General features: G+C 40.4%; 1 protein-coding gene across 3 annotated transcripts in view; it reads left to right on the top strand.

Annotated features, from left to right (window-relative positions):
• Positions 1-25,385, top strand: part of RMDN2 (regulator of microtubule dynamics 2) — an 86,925-nt gene extending 61,540 nt beyond the window's left edge. For 2 of the 3 annotated variants that reach the window (XM_057558394.1, XM_007167148.2), the window contains exons 9-12: positions 2,986-3,039; positions 3,128-3,208; positions 13,505-13,554; positions 24,924-25,384. In XM_057558394.1, the coding sequence (XP_057414377.1) occupies positions 2,986-3,039; positions 3,128-3,208; positions 13,505-13,554; positions 24,924-25,305 (567 nt within the window). In that variant the 3' untranslated portion in view covers positions 25,306-25,384. Of the gene's footprint in view, positions 1-2,985; positions 3,040-3,127; positions 3,209-13,504; positions 13,555-24,923 lie in introns of all 3 variants that reach the window. The other variant, XM_007167149.2, reaches the window with a different exon arrangement.
• The last annotated feature ends 230 nt before the right edge of the window (positions 25,386-25,615 follow it).

Genomic DNA, 25,615 nt, shown 5'->3' with positions numbered 1-25,615 from the left:
ATGATCCCTGAATCTTCCTTAGTGGTTCCACCAGCTGCAGAGCTGTCTTCTGTGCCTTGATATGACAGAGGGCTGCTGCACGAGGTTATGAGATGTTTTAAAAACAAAGCTAATTTATTCAGCAATGTTTATTAAGCACATACCTAGTCCAAATGAAGGGAACACAGAAATGACCAACACATCTCCTGCCTCCAGGGAACTTGGACAACCAAGACGAAGTAAACAGGTACAGTATTCTCTGCCAGGTGTTATGATAGTGTTATAAGAGCATAGCTAGAAACTGCCCCTTAATCAGAACATTCTGTTGAGTAACACTACCTTCCTTGTTATTCAGCTGAGACCTTTGGCAAAGGTCAGGATCTGCTCCGTTTTAGGACTTAGGTGTTGTTACTAGCCTGCCTATGTTCCTTTGGACTTCTTTTTTTTTTTTTAACCATGAGTACAAAAAGAGATGTTCTGATTTATGATCATTCTGACATAAGTGTTAAGGTGTATATGCAGAATTAAAATGCCAACATTAAAGAAATAAGAAGCTGCTATGTGCATATGTTGGGGCAAGTTATTTAGATAGGATTTGTTCAGAACTGGGGCAACTACTGGACATAGAAGGTACAATCGAATAAAGTTTACTCTAGGTCCTTTTTTTTTCTTCCACTTATATTGAAGTATAATTGGCATGCAGCACTATATAAGTTTAAGGTGCACAGCATAATGATGTGACTTACATACATCACGAAATGATTATCACAGTAAGTTTAGTGAACATCAATCATCTCATGTAGACACAAAATTAAAGAAATAGAAAAAAAATATTTTCCTTGTGATGAGAACTCAAGATTTACTGTCTTAGCTTTCATATATAACATAAGCAGTGTTAATTATATTGATCCTGTTGTACATTACATCCCTAGTACTATCTATCTTGTAACTGGAAGTTATACCTTTTGGCTGCCTTCATCCAATTCCTCTCCCCTCCCAACACCCTCACCCCCACCTCTGGTAGCCACAAATCTGATCTCTTTTTCTATGAGTTTGTTTGTTTTTGAAGTATAATTGACTTGCTACACTATGTTAGTTCCTGGTACACAACATAGTGGTTCGATATTTCTATACATTTCAAAATGATCACCACGTTAGGTCTAGTTACCATCTGTCACAAAGATATTACATAATTATTAACTATATTCCCCACACCATACATTTCATACCTGTGACTTATTTATTTTGTAAATATGCAAAAATTGTATTAGCGTGGCTCAAGAAATGCACTTAGTAAACTCAAAGAGTTACAATGGAAATAACCGGACAAGAAGAGAGGAAGTGGGAGAACCAGAACCCATCAGCACCATGGATGGCTCTATAGGACTTTCAGGACTCTGGCCAGGACTGGACTTCCTTCAGTCTGTCCACAGCCTTGCTGTCTCACTAGCAGGTTCTAGGCCAGATCCACATGCTGTTCATCTGCTAGGTCTGAAAGAGGTACACCCAGTCTGGCTTCCCAACCCAAGAGATTTTGTCCTCCTCTTCCTCCCAGGACCCTTCTCTTTGGGGTTCTGTAGAGAATAAATGGCCTTTACAAGGGATGTGCTCCTGTAAGGTGTTGCAACACTCCTCAGCACCCTAGGTCTTGCTTTCCTCTCCATTAGTATCCATCCTTAAAATGTATGTATCCTTTGACTCAGCAATTCAACTTCTGGGAATCTCTCCTACACATGTAATCACATGCACACAAGCATATAGGAGCAAGTATGTTCGCTGATCATTATTAGTAATAGTGAAAAATAAGTCTAAATGTCTAAGGGAGAATGCTTAATTTAATTATGGTATATGTGTAGTATGAAATGCAGCTCTTAGAAACAATGAGGGAGATCTTGTATGTGAACACAAAAATGTATCTGTGGTATGTTGTGGGGAAAAAGTTTTGGACCAATATGTAGGAAATGGTCCCATTAAAAAGTTTTTTTTCAAAAATCAGTTCCCTTTGGAGGGGGCGGATTCCTCTGCTTGGTAAAAGGTCTGTAGGATGCATTTGTCAAACTGTTGGTAGTGGTTACCCCTGGGGGCTGAGATCGTAATTGAGAATAAAATTCGAACAGAGAAACTTTTACTTTTTAATTTTGGAAATGTCTGGATTGTTAGTGTGTTGTAAAACAAGCATATTTTTATAAATGTTTTAAAGTATCCTTCTTTTGGGTTCTGTGTACTGTGTTGGGGGCCGGGTCAGGTTGGGAGCTTCCTTGCACAGACCCTTACAACAGCAAAACCTGGCTCCAATGCAAAGATTGACTTAGGTTCTAAGAAGAGCTCTCTAGTAGCAACACCACATACCTGGCAGAATTCTTATTTACCAGAGACAGAGAAAAGGAACTGGTACGTAAGACATTAGTAGATGAGGGGTAAAGTACCTTTATAATACCCACTTATTAAAATCTGCAAGGAGGTCTGCTACTTTGACTAGTTATTTTAAGCATCTGCGTTTTCTTTAAAAGAACTTGATGTGATGGACCTCAGTTATTATTCAGCTCATGGAGTGTGTTGAAATCATAAGAAATCAAATATTAATGTAGTGGAAGATGCTTGCCATGGGATACCAGTCACGCTCTACTCTTGCTTCCCAAAGAGATTGTAGGGACTTGTCCTGGGGAGAGTGTATCACCAGTTGTTTTGTCCCTGAAGGAAAAAAAGCAAAAGATAGAGAAGGGGAAGTGAGGAAGATGGTTATACAAAGGAATCCCAAAATCTTAAAGTACCTCATTGCTTTGTAAGCTTTATGACCACAATAATAATTCTATTTTAACGGATAAGCTCAAAAGCTATATTTCTACCCAAAGGATACTTGAGTTAATAAAATGATTCAGATGTGACACAACCATCCTAAATTCTTAGGGCAATTTGGTTAATGTCTGATTTATTGAAATATATCTTCTTTACTTATTGTTTTAGTATTTCCCTGTTATTCTCTTTTCTGTTTTCTCTGAAAATCAGGTCGAAGAACTACACCCTGGGTTTTCTAAGTCCAATTACATGTTCTTGGCCAAGGTAATGAAGACCACAGTTTTAAGATCACTTTGACTTCATTACACAAAAATGTGATTACGCTTCATATTGATTATTTTTTCATTTCTAGTGTTATATTGATCTTGAACAAACAGATACTGCTGTGAAGTTCTGTAATATGGCAGTGTTGCTTCCTTGTGTTACCAAAGAGGTAAGTCCACACGGTGACAAGGAGCACTCTTATTTTATTAGTATGATTCCAGCCTCAAATATGAACAACTGGCTTAGCTACATCTGGAGTTTTTTGCTGTCCTAAAACATTTTAACTTGGATTTAACATGTACTATGACGTTTTAAAAATTGCTATAGGTAACCGTTCCCCAGGAGACCCCTTGTATCTTTAAGGAGCACACAAATCGTGGGCAAGCAGTTAAAACATTGTGATTCATGTTAGGTGTTACACAGCAGGGAGTGGGATGAGCCCCCCAAGGAAGGATGGAGGACAGCATAATTCTGGGGAGCTGGTGATTAAACTGGGGTAGGCACCAAACAAGCTAGACAGGCTGCCGCCTTACAGCAGGAGGAGGCTCTGGGCAGTTGCCACTGTCAGTCCCCAGCGCACAGCAGGCTGTGGCTGTCCAAGGCCGTGAAGAGGACTAAAAATATGTACTAACATTTTCTTGGTCTTTGAACACCATTAATGAAAAAGAAGCTGTCGCATTGCTTCTTGCCTTTTTCCTGCTAATTCGGAATTCTGGATGTGCTCTAAGTTTTAGGAGTTTCACAGCATTAGCAATTCAGCCTGTGTTCCTGTATACTGGAATTGCGGGAACAAAAGGAAATAAATAAATGTTTTCCTGCTCACTTCTCATAGCACATAAACATTATCAGCCTGTGAATCGCAACTGAATAGAAATGCCTCAGAAATAAGTACTCCTCCTCTTCTCTGTTGGAGCAATACAGGCTTCAGCGTTTGTTGCGATCTGGAACATAAACACGTAAGACATGCCCACTGCCCTCTAGGAGCTTGTAGCCTAGAAGGGAACATAAGGTATATATCCAAATAAAGGGAGCTCAGGGTAGAAAGCATGAAGTGCTCAGAGAGGTACAAATAATTGGTTATGGACATATTGAAAAGGGGGAAATTATTTTCACCTGGAAGAGATCAGATAGCATCAGAGGTGGACCTGGAAAGACGTATATAACGTGGAGGTGTGGGCGAAGCACGTCACGGGTCGTGAACAAAAGTACAGAGGTGGAAAAGCAAAGGTCTGTTTGCCTGGAGTGGAAGGAGTATTCAGGGCAGTCATGGGAAATAAGTCTGCAAAGGGGAAGTGAAACAAGACCTGCCCCGGACCTTCCCGGTTCAGGGATGCCTGTGTCTCTATACAGGGCTCATCAGCAGCCACCTGCGCAAGGGCTCGGCCTGCTTCTATGTTTGGGATTTCCTACGGGGTTCATTATCCTTCTAACTCTAATCCCTAGTTGGCTCCATTGGTGAATAGGAAATATAAAACAGCACTCTTTATCTAAAAGACAGTTTGTGTAACTTTTTCAGCAGGAAACAGATTTTGTCCCTCTCGTTGCTTGCTCCGTGTTAGTGGTTGGGACCCTACTGTCTTTTGCATCTCTCCTGAACGATGCCACTTTGGGTTACATGCAGTCATTTTAAGCTGAGTGTCTATGCATTCTTATTAGAATATGAGATTAAAGTACAATATGATAGTGAGGTACCTGGTTTGATATGCAAATGTTTATGCACGACATTCAGCGCTCTCACAGGAGGGCTAATATTGACCAGCTTCAGGGTTTGATCCTTGGTCCCTAAGTCTTCTCTCCCCTTTCCTCCTCCCTACCTGCCAAACCTATCCTCCATGGCTTCAAATACTACGTACCTGCCAGGGGTCCTCAAATTTGCCTCTCTAGACCTCTCCTCTGAGTCTGGACCTGATTATCCAACGTCCTGCTTGACATCTCTGCTTGGATAACTCATAGACATCTCACACTCAACTAGTCATCAGGCCTTTGCATCTGCTCTGCCTTCATCTGCCCCTCTTAGTAAATAGCACCTCCACCCACCCAATTAAAAAAGCTGAGAATGATCCTTGACACATCCTTATCCCTCAGCCCCCAAACCCAGATGTCTACCCAGTCACCAAGTTCTCGGAGTTCTTCCAATACATGCCTTGAGTCATCCAAATGCTCTCTCTCTCTCTCTCTCCACCCACCACTCCAAGCAGGGCACCACCCTCTTTCACCTGAGCTACGATCATGAGAGCCTCCCAACGGGTCTCACAGCTTCTTGCCCCCTGCCCAGTCATTCTTGGCTCCCATTATCAGCCAAAGCCACAGATTAAACATAAACTTCACATGTCACTTCCGTGCTTGAAAACCCTTTGCTTTTAGGATGAAGTTCAAAATTTTTAGCATGCCCTTCAGGGCTCTGATCTAGCTGCTACCAATCTCTAAAGCTTCATGTGTTCCCCTGTCTCCCCTCCTCTACGCTGTGTTCTTTCCCGCCTTGCGCCCTTGGGGCACAGTGTTCCCTCTTTTGGAAACATTCCCCTACAAACCCTCCATTCCCTTCACCAGCTTTATTCCTACTCATCCTTCAAGCCTCACCATAAATGTCATTTTTCAGGAAAGATTTCCTTGACACCCCCAGGCAAGAAAGTACCTCATACTTTTCCTTCATGTCATTTAGCACAGTTGTGATTATATAGTTATTTGTGTGGTTGGTCCATGAAAGTAGCAACCAGGTGTGTTTCATTCACCACTCTCTTCCTAGTGCCAAATGTATTGCCTGGCATATAACAAGGGCTCAGTAAGTACTGGTAGGAAGACTCAATAATAGTGCTAATAGTAATAATAAATAGAACTGGTAATAAATGTAACTAAGGAAGCTGAGCAGTGTGGAACTATTTATGTAATAAGCAAAACAGCTTTAGCAGATATTTCCCGCATTACTTATTTTTTCCAGTGATTTGTATTCCTAGCAGTTTTTTTTCAAGTGGTTAATGTACTGTCAGGAATATCTCAATTTCTTTTTCAGTTAGAAAATAGAATGAGGCAAGTTATCTATAGTACCCACTCTCTCTGTAAAGGTTTTCCAGGTTGAAGTATATCCCATTAGTGATTTTGCTGACCCACTTATTTATTTCCAAAATATCTAGCATTGGCACTCATCACAGCGAAGGCAGCCCAGCCATCGGTTTTCTCTCCCTCCTGTGAACTTGCATAACATTTGTGCTTCTTTCTGTGGCACTCGTACCCTCTTCCTGGCATCACAGTCATTTGTGAACGTGACTTCTGTCCTTATCAAGGAGCTTGGAGCTCATCATATTGCACTTAATGTCGGGAATGTCAGCCCTTGGGCCTCTAGAGCCCAGATTCATGCACATAAGCCACTTTGCAGTTCCAGAATCTGAAATTACAGTATTTTATTATTCATGTGGACTTTTCTTGACCCTAGATAGGTAATGTCAGCTCCTGAGAAACATTCCTTCTTTTAAAATAAAAAGGATTCCTGTGTCTAAGGTAGTGTGAGAATGATCACTGAGTGAAATAACGACAACCCTGGCAGCCTGAAAATTGTTTGCCTGGAGGAAGAGTGCAAGTTATTGACTCAGAGCAGTAACCACTCTTAATAATAAAATCCTAATTTTTTTTTTTTTTTTTTTTTGGCTGCACCACACAGCTTGTGGGTTCTTAGTTCCCCAACCAGGGATCGAACCCAGGGCCCCGGCAGTGAGAATGCCAAGTCCTGACCACTAGACCACCAGGGAATTCCCTAAAATCCTGATTCTACTTTAAATGTTCTATCTTAATTAAGACCTCATATTTGATTATCTTAATTAAGACATCGGTTTTTCAGGTAAGTTTAGAAAGTATAGTTAGTCCACAACTCTTCACCTGTCTTCCTGTTCTAGGGATGCCACAACTCAGAGGGGTGGCTGGATCACTTACCAAAATCCAGCAATGTTGTCCAGGGTCTCATTTGTTAGAAATTCATATTTGCCTGTTCCTTTCTGGTTTAAATGTGTATCTTATGCGTTAACTCATTTGTGCTATCCATGCCCAGAGAATTAATTCTTCCTATACATTAAAAAAAAATAATAAAGCCATTTCAGAGTGGACAGGGTGGACTTTCCCACTGTCTGAACAGACATTTCCTGAATTATAGGCGGGCAATGTTACTCTGTTTACACCCTCCTATTTCTACTCTTTTGTCTCCTACCTTCTATTCATCTGCATTCGAAATATATTATTTCTTAAGCTTTCTCAGTATATAATGGCCTTAGCTGTATTCTTTAAGTTGATCTTAAAAATACCTTAAAGAAATTTCTTAGCCTTCCTTGTAATTAATTTTCTTAAAATAACTGATGATGTAGCATCAGTTTGGGATCAGTTATTTTTAACCAGTATGCAGTCTAGTAAAGTTGATGTTTGATAAATCATTACCCAAATGCTCAGAGCATAATGATTTAATATAAATGAGTCTCTCTCTTATTTATCTCTCTAGCAGAGAGCATTGATGTATTTAATCAAAACATAATATTTTCTGACTCTTTCAGATCAAATAAATCTATGTTTTTGAATGTGTGTTTGAGTGAGTGAAAAAAATTACCTTTATTCGTTTATCTTGCAAATATGGTGATGCTCTGCCAGACGCTTGGGATACAGTGAGAAAAAAAACAGATCCTGTCCTTGCCACCATGAGTTCTGTAGTCTAGTGGAGAAGGCAGGCACTGAACAAGTAATAGCAGTAAAGTGTGATGAGTGTAATGGGAATAAAAGCACAGAGATTTATGAGAAAATAAAACTGGAACTGCAACCTGGACCGGGGGCTAAGAAAGGCCTTCCTGAGGTTTTGATAGGTAACCTGAGATTCTAAGGAAATTAGAATTTAAACCCAATGGTTTAAATCTTTAAGACCTTCTTGGGTATGGGGGGCTTGTTAAAAATATGGATTCCTGTCCTTTTTCTAGAGAGAAAGAAGCTCTGAGCTGCAGAGTGTGATGACAGCAACCTCACTATCAATGTGACTCACTCAGGTTTCTGTCCGTTGAGTTCTGCTCTGCCAGCTTAGTGCTCAGACTGTCCCTGGGTAAGAAAACAGAGGAAGGCAGGTGGTAGCTGGGTTCTTGGCATTGCAACCACAGGAAATGACGACCTTTGAGGACATGGCTGTGGACTTTACTCAGAAAGAATGGGCCTGCCGGACCCATCTCAGGGGAAGCCATACAGAGACATGATGCTAGAAAACATCAGTCACTGGGTCTCCCTTGGGTATGAGCTCTGAAAATCAGATGTGACTTCCCAGTTGGTTCAAGGGGAAGAGCTGAGGTGGGGGAGGGAGAAGATTTCCCCAAGGCCAGAGTCTAGGCTGGAAAGTCTTAAAAACTAGGACATAACTTCCCTGCAGAATATCTGCTGGAAGGAGCCATCTAACGTCACGATAAGTTCATGAGGGTGAGGTCTGTTTCTCTATATTAGAACTGATCCGCGAGTGGGATAAGTGAGGAATGCAGAACAATCTCATGACTTCAGTTTGAGGTGAAAGTGTGCTGTCTCAGCAGAAAGGTTTGGATAGTTTGAATTTGGGGAAGAAAGGAGTAACCTGAGCTCACAACCATAGTCTGGGTTCTTATAAGAGGACATTTGCATAAATATGGTCAAACATCAAGTGCCTGAAGCATAATGAAGGCCTCAAAATTACTCAGATAACTATACAGTGGACATGCTGCAAAGGAGAAAACTTCTGTACCTGCAGGAGAGTCACACACTCTGTGAAAGTAACCAGTGTGGCAAAGACTTTAACTAGAGGTTATCACTGAATGAATGAGCATAAAATTCATATGTAGAAGAATGAATAGATGAATGGATGTGGACAAACCTTTAACAGCCTCTCGTCTCCTCAGTAGCAGAGATTTCTCACTGGAGAGGAGTTCTCTGAATATAATGAGAATGAGGAAATATTCACTCACAGCTCCACATTGACTCAACAAGTGTTAACTCACACTGGAGAGGAACCCCGTAAATGTAACAAATGTGGGAAACACTTCAGCCAGAGAGCTACCTTTTGTTCACACCAGAGACAAACCCTTTGTGATCATTACGGAAATGCCTCCAGTAATAATTCATCCTTCAAATGACACAAGTGAATCACACTGCAGAGAAGCCATAAGAATATCATCTATGTGGTAAAGCCTTTAGTTGATGCTCTAACCTTAGCCATGAAACAGCATACACTGGAGAGGAACCCTAGAGACGTAATGAATTTGGAGGAAACTTCAGTCCCAGCTCTAACCTTTATAGACACCAGAGAGTTCACGCAGGGGAGAAACGCTGCAGCCTTCAGCCATCTCTCAAGCCTTGGTCTGCACAGAAAACTCAGAGTCAAACAGGAAGGGACGCAGCAAGTCTTTACCAGGAGGAAGCCATTTGGGAAATAGCAGACAATTCATGCTGGAGAAGCAATTCAATGAAATAAACATGGGAAACCCATTACTTATAGAGCAGCACTCCAGGGCATGTGAGGACTTTTACTGTATCAGACACTCTCAGTGTCATGAATGAAATGATCTCACCTTAGTCAGCCTTAAAGTTCTCACACTTGGGAGTTCCTTAGGCCTCAAGTCAATGTAGAAATGCCTTCATCTGGATTTTATATAAGAAAATTCGTACTCAGGGGGGAAAAAACGATCAAGAAGAACCCTTTAGTACACAATTCAACATATAATTAGACTTCTGCCAAATGACATATTACTGAAAATAATGCCATGTAAAGATGTAGAACTGTGATGCATTCTTAGAAAAGTTGAATGCAGATTTTGGTGAGATGTAATAAACAATGTGATAACCCCTCAGTAGATTAATAAGAGTTGTTGATGAAAAATCTAATACATGGGTATTTGTCTTTAAAAAAATCATGAAACATTATGGTGAGTAATTGAGGCATTTTCCTTTACTACATTGCTGTTGATCAGCTGATCAGTTTCAATTTTGTACGCAGCTCTAAACGTATTTACAAGGACTTTGTTTAATCAGAAAATACATTTAATGTAACAAAAAAAACGTAGAATACAAAACATGTGTTCTAGTTATTCTATTTGTGTTTAAATATGTACCCACATGGCAAGGGTGAATGGAAACATGGACAAATAAGCACAGTTTATAAGTGATTCAGATATCCCAGGTGATACTGATGCGGGTGGTATACACACCATATTTTATTAAATAGAAATAGAAAGATAAATAGAAAGGCTTGGAGTTGAGAAATATGTGAAAAAGCACTGTATCAAGGGTACAGTATTGCTGAAATGTTGAGTTCTTGAGAGAGAGAAGAGATGAGAGCCTTGTATACCTTTTTCTTAAAAGCAAGAGAAAACCATTAGAGGGTCTTAAGCAGCAAGTAACACAATGAGATTTTTAGAAGGACACAATAGCTACCATGTGGAGGTTGACTTGGATGGGAGGGGAGCAAAATTGGAAGTTGGAATACCATTTAGATAACTTCTGCAGTGACACAAACATGAGGTGATGACCTGGACCAAGATGATGGCAGCGAGGAGTGAAGAGATGAGGACTGATTCAACAGATTTGTAGGTAGTATTGTCTACAGGACATCTCGGTTTCTGGCATGGGAACCTGACCAGGGCAGGTGGCAGTACCCTTTACGGACACAGGGAGTATTGGAGAGCCAGATTTGGTAGACAAGGAGAGTTCAGTTTTGGACATTTGGAGTTTGTGTTTGTGAGATTTTCAGATCCATTAAGTGATTGAATATTTGGCATATAAATGTCTGAAACCACAAGTATGGCAGAGATCATCCTGAGAGGTTATGTAGTGTGTGAAAAGCAGAGGGTAAAGGATCAACCCTGAGAAACTCCAGTGTAATGGGAGGGAAAGAAACCTACAAATGAGATTGAAAGAAGTGGCCAAAGATGACAGGACTCCAGAATCCAAGGGACGGTGGAAGTGGTCAACTCTGTCAGACACTCTAGGGAAGTCAAGACTGTAATGAGCAGATGAAGTTAATGATGCCTATGTCATTGGTGATCTTAACCCAGACTGTTTCAGTGGAACAGTATAGGAGGCAACAGAGTGCAGAGCACTAGAGGTGAGAGAATCCAGTCAGTACGTGCAGACACTGCTCCAATAATTTGATGGGAAAGAGAGGAGAGATGTAAGGTAGAAGTTAAAGCAGTGCTTGAATTGAGAAATAGTTTTGTTTTGGATGGAAAATCTAGAAGCATATTTAAATAGTAATGAGAAAGAGCCAGCAAAGAAGGAAGGGTTCAAGAAAGACTAGAGAGGGGGGAGATAACTGATAGAATTAGGTCACCAGGAAGCCGGAGACGGTGGGATCCAAAGCACATTAAGGTCCTGTCCTTTTATCACAGGCTAGGTAGAGGAATCGATGGGTTTGTGGGTTTGTAGATTTGTAGTGAACCAGGGTAAGTGCCCCAGGGGAGAAAGGGTTTTAGTCTTTGAGTGAGAGTAGGCGGGTGTGGAACCTAAGGTGAGTAGAAAATAAGTCAAAGCAGGAGAAAGCTGAAAGAGAACAAGAAGGAAAAAATTGCTCCATGAACCTATTGAAGGTTGAAAAATTGATGTATTGAGCGTAATTGGATAAATGACCCCAAAAGATAGGCAGTGTTCAGAGAACAGGATGCCTATTTCAGAGGTGGAGCAGTTTTAGGTCTGACACAGCCCAGGGTGCACTCACGGAGGTGGTGGGGAAGATGAGGAGACACCCTTCTAAAAGGCTGGGATACATGGGCCATGGGAACAGTGAAGTCTCCAACAGTGGTGGCAGAACTCGGTGTGGAGACCAAGGCACCAAAGTCATAAAAAATAAAAGTCAAAGGAGAGTGACCAAGAGTTTGTTAACAGCTATAAGAAATGGTCAAGAGCAATTATCCTCTACCATTGGCTCTAACCACTCCCTCATCCTCTTCCCGAGGCCCTCAGAAATATTCTTTTAGCAAATACATTGCTGGTTATGCAGAAATGACTTCAAAACAAGTCTTCTAACAGGGGTTCCAGGGAGCTCTGTCTGGAAAAAGGGGAGGAGTGTGAGGTTGAGTCAGGGAAGAGAGACTAGAGAAGAGTGGTTTTGGGGTGAGCACTGAAGAGGATTCATGGTCTGAAGGGGGTACATTTTGGGCAGTGATGGAGGAAAGCATGACTGGAGGTGCTGGTTTTAGTTGGCGGGGGTTTTTTTTAAGCTAAAAGGCACTGCCAGTGTCCTCTATCCATTAAAAAAGTAAATTAATTAAAGACTTAGGTGGAAGCCCTGGGAAGGAGGTAAAATGGGAGGGGTGTGTGTGTGTGTGTGTGTGTTGGCAGTTGGATTGGGTGGGAGTTGAAGGAATTCTGTGTGGTGCCTGAGGGCAAATATTGCTAAGCCATGATCTTAATTTTAAATCTTTTATTGTAGTTTGAGCATATTCATTTCTTTAGGCATCTAGTTGAAATAAGTCTCTCATCTACATCTGCATCGTCTATAAGAAATTGGTTCCTAGATTTGGGAAATTGTTACTGAGCTCCGGTGTCTAACCACTTGTTTAACAGGCATTTATTTAGAGTCTTCTAGGTGCCAGGCACTGAGCTGGCCCTAGGATTACAAAGATAAACATGAATTATGACTTTTTATAAGTTCTTTTAAATAATGCATCACTATCATAGATTCATTAACCATATTTTCTTACAACCTTCAAAAATATTGATTTGATAGAAGGTATACTTCTAGTTGATCAGACACTACAGTAGAATCAGTGTGTTAATGTTTATGATTAAAACTATTGAAGAACTTACAGTTTTAAAAAAAATCTGGCCAACAACTACTTCCAAAATCTACCTTGTCCAGTTTTCCTCATCTGTTTATTTTAAATGTGTTACATTCCTTAAATCCTTTCTGGTAGGTGCTCAGTAAGTGTCTGTTAAACACAAAAGCGCATAGGAGTACCTTACCATCTGAATTTGTTTCCAATCTTCCTAACTTCCACACTTGTTTTAAGGAAATAACACATGTGGAGTCCTATAAAACATATTACATGATTTTTAATCTTAAATATAAACTACCTGATAAGGTAGGTAGTTTGGATCTTGCAGTGGAATCTTGTCTGGATCTTACAGAGGAATCTCAGATTTCTTCAAATTCTGCTGCTAGGGCCAGGACCTCTTCCACATGTTATAGTTGAAGAAGAAAACAGTGTTATCATTAACATGCTGGTGGATCCAGTGTGTCAGCTTCTATAGAAGGGGCTCCCCTTCCTGTATCCACCACTCCAGACCAGCTGGAGGAAGAGCCTGGAAATCACTCTCCACATCACTTACGTTTTCAGAGATCTGAATCATGCCTGGTCCTAAGAAATGCACAGTTTCTTTGTAATGGTCTTCAAAAAAGTATTCCTTCATTCAACAAAAGTCTACTTCAAAGTACCTAGAGTATGAGGTTGAATGTGTGAAATCTTTTTGTGTATTTGTATTTTCTTTATAGGATAAAGATGCACAGAAAGAGGTGAAAAAAATAAACACTTCCTTGAAGAGGTAAATAAAAGAACTTGCTCTTCAACAAATCAGATGTGGTCTACTAAAATTTAAACTAATCAAAGTTGTGTTTTTTTATTATCCTTTTTTCTTTTTTGATGTAAGGGTAATGTGCTCAGATATCAAGGCAAAACCACTTTTCTGCAGAATGCATTCCACTAATAGCACTACAAAACTAATCATGTTATTTGGAGGAATCTATTTCCTATAATGTCACTACAAAATGATCTTTAAACATGTACGGTTTATATTTTTCCTATTAAACTATAGTCTTCAGAATATTTCTTTAAATAAAATATTTAAGTCAATTCAATAAAATGAACTCAAGTGAGTGTTTTAGTGCTACTTCAATGGTGACTTTACAAAACAGAATAATTTCATTAATGTGAATGAAAAATGGAAAAAAAGGCAAAGGACATGAACAAGTTGTTGATAGGAGAGGAAAAACAAAAGGGGAAATATAACTAGTAATTTTAAAAATGTGAAGAAAATTACAATAAGATACTGTTTACCATCAAATTAGCAAGGATTTCTTTTTTTCTTTAAAGAAACGTTCAATGCTGGCAATGATGCCATGAGGTGGACCATTCTCATACACTGCTGCTGGGAGGGCATTTTGACGCAAACATTTGGTAAAATGTATCTAGAACCTTAAAAATATATAAACTTTAATCTTATAATTTCATTTTATGGAAATAATCTTAAAGAGAGAAAGTACACTTATGCACAAATGTTCATAACAGCATTATTTTTTACAGCAAAACACTGTGTCCAGCAGTAAGAAAGCAGTTAACCATATTTGAATAAAACTGTAATAGAATATTATTTTGACATTAAAAATAATTTCAAAAATGACATAGGGAAATGCACAGACAATCTTAAGTTCAAGTAGAACACAAATTAGTATACGCACATGATCTCAACTATATGAAAATGTGCGTAGAAAATCATCTATTAGAAATACACTAAACTGGTAGTTGTTCATATTTCTGTGGAGTTGTGTTTGATTTCTAATATTTCCCAATTTTTAATAATTAAACTAAAAGGATTTTTAAATTGAACTTACCTAGCAGTGATTTATAGATCCCCCACTATCCTTTAACCAGCCTTATCCTGGAAATCAGGTCAAAGCTTAAATTTACTGTTTGCTATCCCAAATGCATGGACACACACACACACTTACGCACTCAATTTCAAGCCTTGACTTAGTGATACCGGTTAATCAAACTGAGCTAGTTTCTCCCTCTTGTCTTTTATAATGGCCCATCAAGATACCTAAATCAATCCAACTGATTCTTGCCCAAACTCTGACAATTGGTCTAACACTGAAACTACTAGCTGGAAGGGACAGGAGTTTTACAGGTACCCTCATTGATACACAGTATCCACAAGGCCATGGCTACCTCTGGCTATCTCTAAACAGCTAGGTGAATGTGCAAGTCGAGACAGGTGATTCTAGCAGCAGAAAATAATGTAGAATCAACCATGTTGTAGGCTTTGTAGGAGCAGCTCATTCCAGCAGAGAGTGGTACAAAGACTTCTGCTAAGAATTATGAGAAACAGCGGGAACGCTCTTTGGTGATGGTGGGACTTGGGATCATAATTGAAACATAACAAGACCTAATCAATCTTGTTTTAACAGAATTCCCATTTGGTCCCTGTAGTCAATGTGTCTTCAGTGGACAAGCTGATGCCCCTTGATTGAGTGATCAGTTTCTGAATAAGGACTTGACCCAATAAGAATGTAACATTTCTAAAAGTTACTTGAATCTTTAAAATCTTGTTAATTTCTGACACATTGGACAGATTTTTCAGTAGGAGGTTAATGGAGGAAATCTCCCTCCTCACCATGGTAATACCATATCCCCTTCAAATTAACATCAAAGCCCTGTTCTGTGCTCTGTTCCAGGGTCACGCCTGGTCATAGCTAGTCTTCATCAAGTCATAAAATCAAAGCATCTATGTGTGATGAAGCCAGCTAAAGACGGTTTCCACATTAAATCCACCTCCCCCCCTTTTAAAAGCTGAGTAGTGTTTTCGGATGGCAGCATTATATGTAAATTATTTCACTTCAGTGAATTTCACACAAAGTGAACCACTGTGAACTCCTTCCGTAGTTGCTTCACTCACCACTCATTCTGCTGACCTGGGAGAAGACAGAATAGCTGCCGAGTGTTTCTGAAACGATTTCTCCTGGTGGGTCACCAAGGCCAAGCCAGTGGTACAGCCTGCACCACAGACAAAGTACACAAACTCCTAAACTTTCAAGAGAGTTCACGCACGGCTTTGGGAAGGAGGAGTTCCGATCCAGAACTTCTTGAATGTGTTTGATTTCAGAAGATAATAAGGTGCATGTTAAAATTTCTCATAAAACATTAAAGAAGTAACGCAGTGTTCCACTAAAATTTTAACAATTGTCATGTCCATGTAATTTGCAATGTTAGTTATCTTTCTAAGTACTGAATATCCTTCATTGTAACATGAAAATCTCTGTTGTGCCTAAAAGTTGTCAAAAAGCTATTCATCTGATAATTTTTGCATACTTCTGAATTATAAAAAGGCATATAAACAGGTGGATGAGACCGTAGAGATAATCGTCTAGACCAGCCTTCTCGTTTTACCGGTAAACAGTTTAATCTCTGATATCTAAGAGAACTGGTGAGTGGCTGAGCCAGGACGAGGTACCAGGCCTTGGAATCTCATGCCTTCGGAACCCGTCTTTGAACCCAGGGCCCTTTCCATTTAACCGAGTGGAGTCCAATGCATTTGGCATAGGTGGAGGGGAATGGGAGGGAGGGAAAGAAGTCTGAGAATGGTAACACTTGCATGGTTCTACCTGTTCTAAGTGTTTTGCCTATGTTAGCCCATTTAATCCTCACAGCAACCCTATGAGGAGGGAACTTCTGTTATTATCCCATTTACAGATAGGGGAGCTGAAGTACAGGATATTAAATACCATGCCTAACACAGCATGAGATCTGAACTTGGGCAGTCGGCTCCAGAGTCCAAGCTGTGGTCTGAACCACCATGCAATCCTGCCAACAAATGGGGGGATGTGGGGAGTAAAAGACAGAAGGTGGAAGGAGAGCAGGGAAAAAAAGAAGGAAGGGAAAGGCAGAAATGGTATAAAAATGGGGCGGGGGGTGGGTAGAGAGAGATAGTAAGGAAAGAAGGAAAAGAAGAGAGCAAAGAAAAATCTCTCCTTGTGTTTTTGGATATTGATACCCATTTTCTGGTTTCACATCATAAATTCCCAACAACCTGTTGTGTATCTTGCCTTGTATTAAATCTGCTTTTATATTTCCACCTTCTCCCCCCAGGATAAGGAAAGAGAAAAAAGGGAGGATGGTGAAACCTGTTGTAAATGACTTGTTCCACTTGATCTGTGTGTGTAGGGAGAGCCTCATTATGGACTATATGACCTACTGATTGGGCAATTAACAAGAATATTTCACTGCACAAGTAAAGACAAGGTCACATTTTAGAACCAAATATAGTTAATATCTTGATGTTCTATGATTTTTGCAGCTCCCAAACCTATATTTTGCTCTAGATGCCTAAAGTCAAATCATACGTTTTAAAAATAGCTTTATTGAGGTATAATTGACATACAAAAAATGTACAGTTAAAGTGTACAATTCGATATGTTTTGAGATATGTGTATATATCTCCATGAAACTATCACCACAAATAAACAGCAAAGTTTGCCCCTTTGCAACCCCTTCCTCCTGACTCTCCCTGCACCTCCCATCTCCAACCACAGGTCTGTTTTCTGTTACTAGCAATTGCATTTTCTAGACTTTTATATAATTGGATTGTACATTATGCACTTTCTTTTTTGTCTGATTTCTTTCACTCAACATAATTATTTTGAGATTCATTCATGTCATAGTGTGTAATAATAGTTCATTCCTTTTTATTGCTGAGGGATGTTTTATTACATACGCCACAGTTTTTTTTCCCTCCATTCACCTGTTAATGAACATTTGGGCAGTTTCCAGTATTTGATAATTACAAATAAATATATGAGTATTCATATAAATTATTCAAATTGACATACGCTTTCATTTCTCTTGGATAGATACTTAGGAGTAGAATGGCTGAATTATATAGTTGATTTATGTCTAGTATTTTTAAAAACTGTCAAAACTGTTTTCCAAAGTAGGATTTTACATTCTCACCAGCGGTGTATGAGAATTCCACTTTCTCCACCTTCTTAACAACACTTGTTACGGTCAGTCTTTTTTTTTTTTAATTGAAGTATAGTTGATTTACAACATTGTATTAGTTTCAGATGTACAGCAAAGTGATTCAGTTACATATTTTTCCTTATAGGTTATTACAAGATATTGAATGTAGTTCTCTGTTGTACAATAAAGTCAGTCTTTTTCATTTTAGCTGCTAGTCTATGTGTGTAGTGATATCTACTTGGGATTTTAATTTGCATTTCCCTAATGACAAATTACGTTGAGCATTTTTTCATGTGCTTATTTGACATTCATATATCTTCTTTGGTGAAGTCTCTATTCAATTTTTTTGCCCGTTATTTTAATTGAGATACTTGTTTTCTTTTTTGTTGAATTTTGAGAGTTCTTTATATATTCTGGATAGAAGTCTTTTATCAGATGTGTAATTTGCCAATGTTTTCTTTCCATGTGACTTGTCTTCCCTAACAGTGTCTTTCACAGGACAAATGTTTTTCATTTTGATAAACCAGTTCATACGTTCACATATCTTGTTCTTGGTGCTGTATCTAAATATTTTGCCTAATCCAAGGTCATAAAGATTTTCTCCTATATTTTCTTCTAAAAGTGTTATAATTTTTGGTTTTACATTTAAATCCGTGGCCCATTCTAGGTTAATTTTTGTATATGGTCTGAGTTATGGATTGAAGTTCGTTTGTTGTGTGTATGGATATACAGTTGTCCCAGCACCATCTGCTGAAAAGGGTATCGTTTCTCCACTGACTTGCCTTTGCACCTTTGTCAAATCAATTTTCCATATATATGTGGATCTATTTATGTACTTTCTATTTTGTTCCATTGATCTATTATCAGTAATAATGCCAATACCACACTCTGTTGGTTACTTTAGTTTCCTGCTGTCTTGAAATCAGATATTCCTCCAGGCGTGTTCCTTTGCTAACTCCTCTTGGCTATTCGACGTTCTTTGCATTTGCATATGAATTTTAGAATCAGTTTTTAAATTTCTAACATAAAAAATCTAGATGGGATTTTGATTGACATTGTGTTGATTAATTTGTCTCCTCAACTCAAGGAGATGGTGGGACTCCTTTATGGTTTCCCTGCTGTGCACCATTGCCTGAAAACTCTCTCCAGACAGTGATCTGGGGCAATTGTAGGGCTTAACTTTGTTCATTACCTGTCTCTCAGGGATCACTGTCCTTTCTTTCCTGCTGACCAATATCTTGAAAACAATTGATTCATATACATTGTCCATGGTTTGGATTTTGAAAGACAGAAATTGTAATTTGGAGAGTTGTAACTGCGGCACTTTCCAGTCCCATAAACCATGATTTTGCATGTAGCAAACTCTAACATATTGAGTTTAGTTTTTTAAACAAGTTTCTATAATATTCAAATATATCCATTCTATAAAATAAAGCAAGTTGAGCAATTGCACTATGAAATTAACTACTTAATTGGACTTTGGTTAGAACTCTGAGATAATTTTTTTGTTTGTTTTTATATAGCATTCTTAAATTTTGGCCAATAAAGTTTGCATATGGAGAATTAAAGTATATCTCTCCTCCTTCTTAAATACTTTGTATTGCCATATCCTAACTAATTTAAATTGGGAAACCTGATTGGGAAAATAGTCTGCTGAAACTTACAGGTAGAAATGGCATTACATACTGTGCCTCTGGCAGAGCCCTCATTGCACAGCCCCTTCCAATCTGGCAGACTGTGGTGTAGTGTGGAAATCGTCTGGCACCTAACACTGTCTGTCCTAATTTTTAAAAGGTTCCAGTCATGAAGATAGTGATTTTCCAGCCAAGCTACCAATTCAGTTATTTATTTTGTCTCTTTGCTTGAAATGCATTTTATTTCCTTAATGTTCTTCAGTCCTAGGAGCTCAGGGTACCCAGCAGTCATAATTAATCACATGTATATTGAGCTAATATGGAGTCATCCAAGGACTGATCCAAGTTTGTGAGCCTCAAGCTTATACAATTTGGAGTATTGGTTAAGAAAAAGAATACAAAATTAGGTATGAAAGTAACTTTATTTAGAATGAGAGACATCATAACCAATTATAAAGTTTTAAAAGCTGACAAATGCCACAAATATTACAAAATCGAGAAAAATAACATCATTATTATTAACTCTGAGGCACACCTCTAGGATACTTTTTTCCTATGTTTTCTCACATACTCTTTGTTCACTTCATCTTAAGACGTTAATTTTTTTAACGTCATTTTCTATAGAGAGGATATAGGATAGATACATTGGTCTTTCCCCTAGCATGATGGACTGACATTTAGTTTTCATTTCGAGTGGCTTAGAAAAGCTCCTCTCAGCCTCGCTTGCTGTTCCTGGTGGTGGCGGTGGCTTCCTCGGCTGCGCTGCTTCCCCAGGGCGAGTGAGCCTTGGGAGAACCCCAGCCCCCGGAGCACAGTGAGCCAGGCTGGGCAGCCCTGCTGCAGCGGCCGGTCCAGCTCTGCCCCGCCTCGTTGCCTCCAGTTCCCAGCCACGTCACACCCCAGCCGTGAGGAGGTCCCAGAAAGCCTGGAGGCCCGGGTCGTGGTAGGCCCTGAGCAGGGGACCAAGCAGCACCTTGTTCATGTCCTTCTCTTCGGAGTCCAAGTCAGGGTCTAAAGCTCAGTGCAGGCCCCAGGAGCGAGCTGTCACCGGGGCCACTGATGTGGAGGCTGGAAGCCGCCCACTGACCATCCTGCCCACCACATCCACTACAGGCTGAGCGGCTCTTCACGCCTTCCTGTGCAGGGGCTGGGCTGCTCTTAGCGGGCGGGGAAGGACAAGGAGCAGGAGGGGGTGGGCATAAAGCCAGGCAAGTGAGTGCCCTGCGTAAGAGCAGACTAATACCAGTATCTCGCCATATTCTTCCAACTGCCTGCAGCATAAAGGCCAGAGTCTTCAGCCAGGCCTTCAACAAGGCCCTGTTGCCCCCCTGCTCCCACCTAGTCTGTCTTTCCAGCAGGCTTCCCTCACCCCTCACCACATACATGCACTGTGTTCCAGCCAGACTGGGCTGATTGTTGCTCAGACCTGCCTGGTGCTCTTCTGCCCTCTGGCTTGGGATTTTCCATCCTCTAGGGCCACCTTCCCTCCCCTGTGGCCACTTGTGGAAATCTCCCCCCGCCACTCCACGCCTGGTTCAAGTGATGGAAGTTCTGCCACCAAACCTTCCTGAGCCACATGACTAGATGTGCTCTCTCCCTCCTCAAAATAGCAGGGCACTTTTGGGGTTCTTTCTTAGCCCAACCATCAGATGTTCAGCCAGGCGAGGCAAGGACCGCCCATCACTCACCTTCGCGTTGCCTGTCTAGCTGTAGGGACTCGCGTAACAAGTGTTCAGCTAAATCAAACACCTCAAGAAAGAGAAAAACACTTCTCATATTCCCAAGGTTCCCAAAAGAGAAAACGGAGAGTCATTTCTATCCTCAGATGTGATGTGACAGGGAGAGAGCAGAGAAGGAGAGAGAGGAGAAGTGAGCAGAGGGAAGGGAGAGGCAGATCAGGAGATGGAGAAGCCGGGCAGGTCAGGGGCCAGACCAGAGACAGCAAGCCTGAGGCAATGCGAAGACCAGCCCTTCCACTGCAAATTCAAGATGCTCTCTTACTCACCTAAAAGCAATACAGACGTATTTTTTTAATTTTAATTATCTTGTTGACAAAGCCTTCCTTCAATGAAATACAGACCACATACTAGGGTTAGTCATTGTAACATTTCTATGACTCAATTACTTTTTTTATTTTGAAATTTTAATTTTATTCCATTTCTAGACTTTAGTTTTCAGTCTATTGTTTTAGCAATAAAGTAACTCCTGCAATACTCTAGTGTGAAGCTTAAAATGATTTAAAGGCCCATCCCTGACAACCTGGTAGTGGTGAGTATTGCTTTTGGGGGATACTTAGCCCTTGCGCTCATTGTTAACAGATTGGAAAATAAAAAGATAACCGAAGATTCTTATTGCTTTAGAGACCTGGTCCTACAATGTATACGTAAAAGTTTTCTTTTAAATGCCAAATAAAGCCCGCTTTATATTCATATTAAACTTTTAATTTTTCTAAGTGTTACCATGCCTAATATTTCAATGAACGCTTTTTACTTGCTGAGACGGGTTGAGAAAGTGCTGCCATCCTTCTCTGACCATCGAGGGGACTGGAACAAAGGTTAGATTTGCTGGAGGTCACATACCTAGCTCATGAGAGAGCAGGGACCAGACCCCGGTGTCCTGACTCCCAGCCCACGACCTGTGCAATGAAGAAAGAAATCATATTCGGAGCCATACAATCAATCTTAAACCATGTAAGATTTAATGTCCTTCAGGAACTAACTCTTTGTTTCCTTTTCTTTTGTTTTCATTTACCTAAAAAGTGCTTAAGGCAGCTAAAAAACTAGACTTCTACCAACAAAGATAGACTTCTTGAAATTTGTATAATCGTTAACTTAGCCAACATTATACATGTGTCTCCCACAGTGGGGGAAATGGTTCATTGGATGGGAAAACAGTGTTTAAGATGGGCTTTGGAGAGCTTCCCTGGTGGCGCAGTGGTTAAGAATCCGCCTGCCAATGCAGGGGACACAGGTTCGAGCCCTGGTCCAGGAAGATCCCACATGCCGCGGAGCAACTAAGCCCGTGTGCCACAACTACTGAGCCTGCGCTCCAGAGCCCGTGAGCCACAACTACTGAAGCCCATGTGCCACAACTACTGAAGCCTGTGCGCCTAGAGACTGTGCTCCGCAACCAGAGAATCCACCGCAATGAGAAGCCTGCTCACCGCAACTAGAGAAAGCCCGTGTGCAGCAACGAAGACCCAATAAATAAATAAATAAATAAATAAATAAATAAGATGGGCTTTGGATAGGGAGTTTAGGATCTGTACAAGACAAATTCATGGGAATGGCCTGGAAAGGTGCCTTTAGGGTACAATTTACTTACATCTGGTTGTGGTAATTTCTCCAAAAGCTGTTGCTCATAGTCATACTTTGTTTCCCTTTTAATTTTGTTTTAATTATGTGAATTTCCACTGTTCCATAACTATAATTTGTTTCATAACATACTTAATGGAGATTATGATCTATCTCACAGTTGCAAATCCCCCCAAAACATGGACTGCTTTATTTGGCTCACCGAGTTGGCCAAAAAACTGCAGTGTGAGGGGAAAGTTTATTTGGATTTTCCCTGACTCAGCTAGGTATGGTCAACACTGGGCTTCTTTACGAAGGAGACAGCTTGCTGGGGCTGTGGAAGCGAGAGCTGCACATCCCCTCCTGACCTGTCTCCCCAGTCTCGGGCTGGACATGCTCTCAGAGCAGGGACCCTCCTTGGGACACATGGGCCCCGGGAGGAATGCTCTCCTGAACACAGTTAGCTAGACCCCAACTGAAGTTCTTGATCAAGAGAGGAGCCAGTGAATTGAGTCAGGTCTCAAAAGAATCATCCAAGCAAGCAGACTGTGCACCACATCTGCCAGCCTATGCATCAGCCTCAGTCCTTTATTGAGGTATAAATTACACACAACCAAATGCAACCATTTCAAGTGTACAGTTCGATGAGTTTAGACCAAGGTTTATGCCAGTGTCACCCCTACCACAATCAAGGTATAAAATATGTGCATCACTCCAGAAAGTTCCCTCGTGTCCCTTCCCACTCAATCTCCCACCTGCACCCCAGGGTCAGGCAAACACAGATCTGCTTTCTGTCACTATAGGTTACTTGTTTTTAACACTTAATGAATAAATGAGCTCATTCTTTCACTGAGCACAGTTTGGAGATTCATCTATTTTTATTGGGTATATCAATGGTTCATTCCACTTTGTTGCTGTAATATTGCATAGCTGGAATGTGCAACAAATTGTTTATCAATTCACCTGTTTGGGGTTGTTTGCAGTTTGGGGTTATTATGAATGAAGCTGATATGGCTATTCAGGTACAAGTCCTTCTAAGGACATGTTTTTATTTGGAGGGTGGGGTAAAAACCTAGAAGAGGAATTGTTGTGTCACTTGGTAAGTGTATGTTGGCTTTACAGGGAAGTGCCGTGCTGTTTTTCGGACAGTTGCACCATTTTGCATTCCCATCAGAAATGTCTGAGAGATCCACTTCTCCACATCCTCACCAACACTTGTCATGGTCCGTCTCAGTCTTTAATTTTAGCCATTCTGATGGATGTGTAGTGGCATCTCATTGTGGTTTTAATTATGACTAACGATTTGAGCATCATTTCATGTGCTCATTGGGTGTCTTCCTTCCGTGATTCAATTGCTCTGACTAGTTCCATGACACTAAATTCAATAATCCCACAGCCAAAAGTGTCCTTGTCAGTTGCTGGCAAGTTGTTACTTTTTCTTTCTTGCCTTAACATGGGCAGTACATTAAAAAAAAATCTGACAGAAGCTCTGATTTCCCCCCTGTCCCATGGTGAGATCATCCAAACAGATCTTCAGACATCCCCAGCATCCAAAGTTGAGCAGGTAGATTTGAGCCTATGGCATTGGAACATTGCTGGGAAAAGGGAGCTGTAAACCACGTGTCCTTCCCTCTTCCTCCCTTGCTATTCTCCACTTATAGGAGACCCTCTTGATACAATCCCAATGACCAGTCCTGAGTTCTCTGACCTCTCACAACGCAGTCTATGCTACTTATATTGTCATTCATTTTGATATTTCTTTGAATTTTTAACTACTCCATATGCACATGTATTCATTCTCTAAATACATTAAAAGACACCTCATCTTATCTTGCGTCTGTGTTTCCATGGTGCTCAATAAATCCTTTTAAAGGTAAATTAAATTTGCAAGAGGGGGAGAGACAGAGACAGAGATTGAATTTAGTCGATTTCAGAGTAGTCATTTCATGTGAACCCAAACTTTTCATCTCTAAGACTTTACAAGATTCCTCCCCACCCACTCCCTACTCTTGTTGACAATGTAAAACAAACAGTTAGCCTGGGAATTATCTTTACGAAATAAATCAGCATATTGTTTTGAGTTTTTGCCCTGCATATATTAATTTTAAAAGAACACATGTCTTGGTTCAGTACAAATTTGCAGAAAGCCAGACATCCCATAAAAAGAATTTGTTGCTTGGGATGTTTATCCCTCCAGCTATCTTTTCCCTTTTTATGACTACAGAGAACACTGGTGTTTCTTTACTTTTCAGAATTATCTACTCAGGAAGACTTCTGGCAGTGGCCCTGACAGGAAGTCCCACTGCGCTGAAGCAGTGGGTCTTTATGAGGACTGGTTCCTTCCCGCCCTTTGACTGGTCTGCCCATAGGTGTGTCAACTCCCACCCTGCCTCTGCCAGAAAGAGGATCTTTCAGTTGGACCACTCTACCTGTGCCAGGTGTGATCTGGAGAGGCTGGACCCAGGCCACACTGACTCACGCTCCATTCCTGCCTCTGTCATACTGTGGTGCCTACATGATGGGGAGTTGGGGGCCTGGGGGAACCCAGCATACAGCTGCTTCACTACAACTGTCTTACACAGCGGAGGACATTCAGAGGGCCACAAAGATCAAACTTTTTCGGAGGAGAACTAAAGCCTTCTAATGACTGAGCCTCAGTTAACCAGTCTTCTATCAACCGATAAGATAATCAGTATTCATAATGATGATCCTTAAAGCCTTCAAGATCCAGAAGTGCCTTCTGCATTAAAAAGGAAAGAGTTCATCATATGTGGTAAATGTTAATATTTTAATATAAATTATTTTATTATAATCTTCTAAACCCATTGGTCTCCAAACTCTTTGATTGCGTGCTTGAATTAGCTTTTAAAAATTGGCATCTCCCAATATATTTACATTTATTTATGTATAAATTTTATATATATATATATACACACACACACAC

Source organism: Balaenoptera acutorostrata, chromosome 12, assembly GCF_949987535.1.
Source record: "Balaenoptera acutorostrata chromosome 12, mBalAcu1.1, whole genome shotgun sequence".
In the NCBI taxonomy this organism is placed as follows: Eukaryota; Metazoa; Chordata; class Mammalia; order Artiodactyla; family Balaenopteridae; genus Balaenoptera; species Balaenoptera acutorostrata.
Note: the sequence above shows the minus strand (reverse complement) of the source record. Positions and strands in the feature narration are given on the sequence as shown.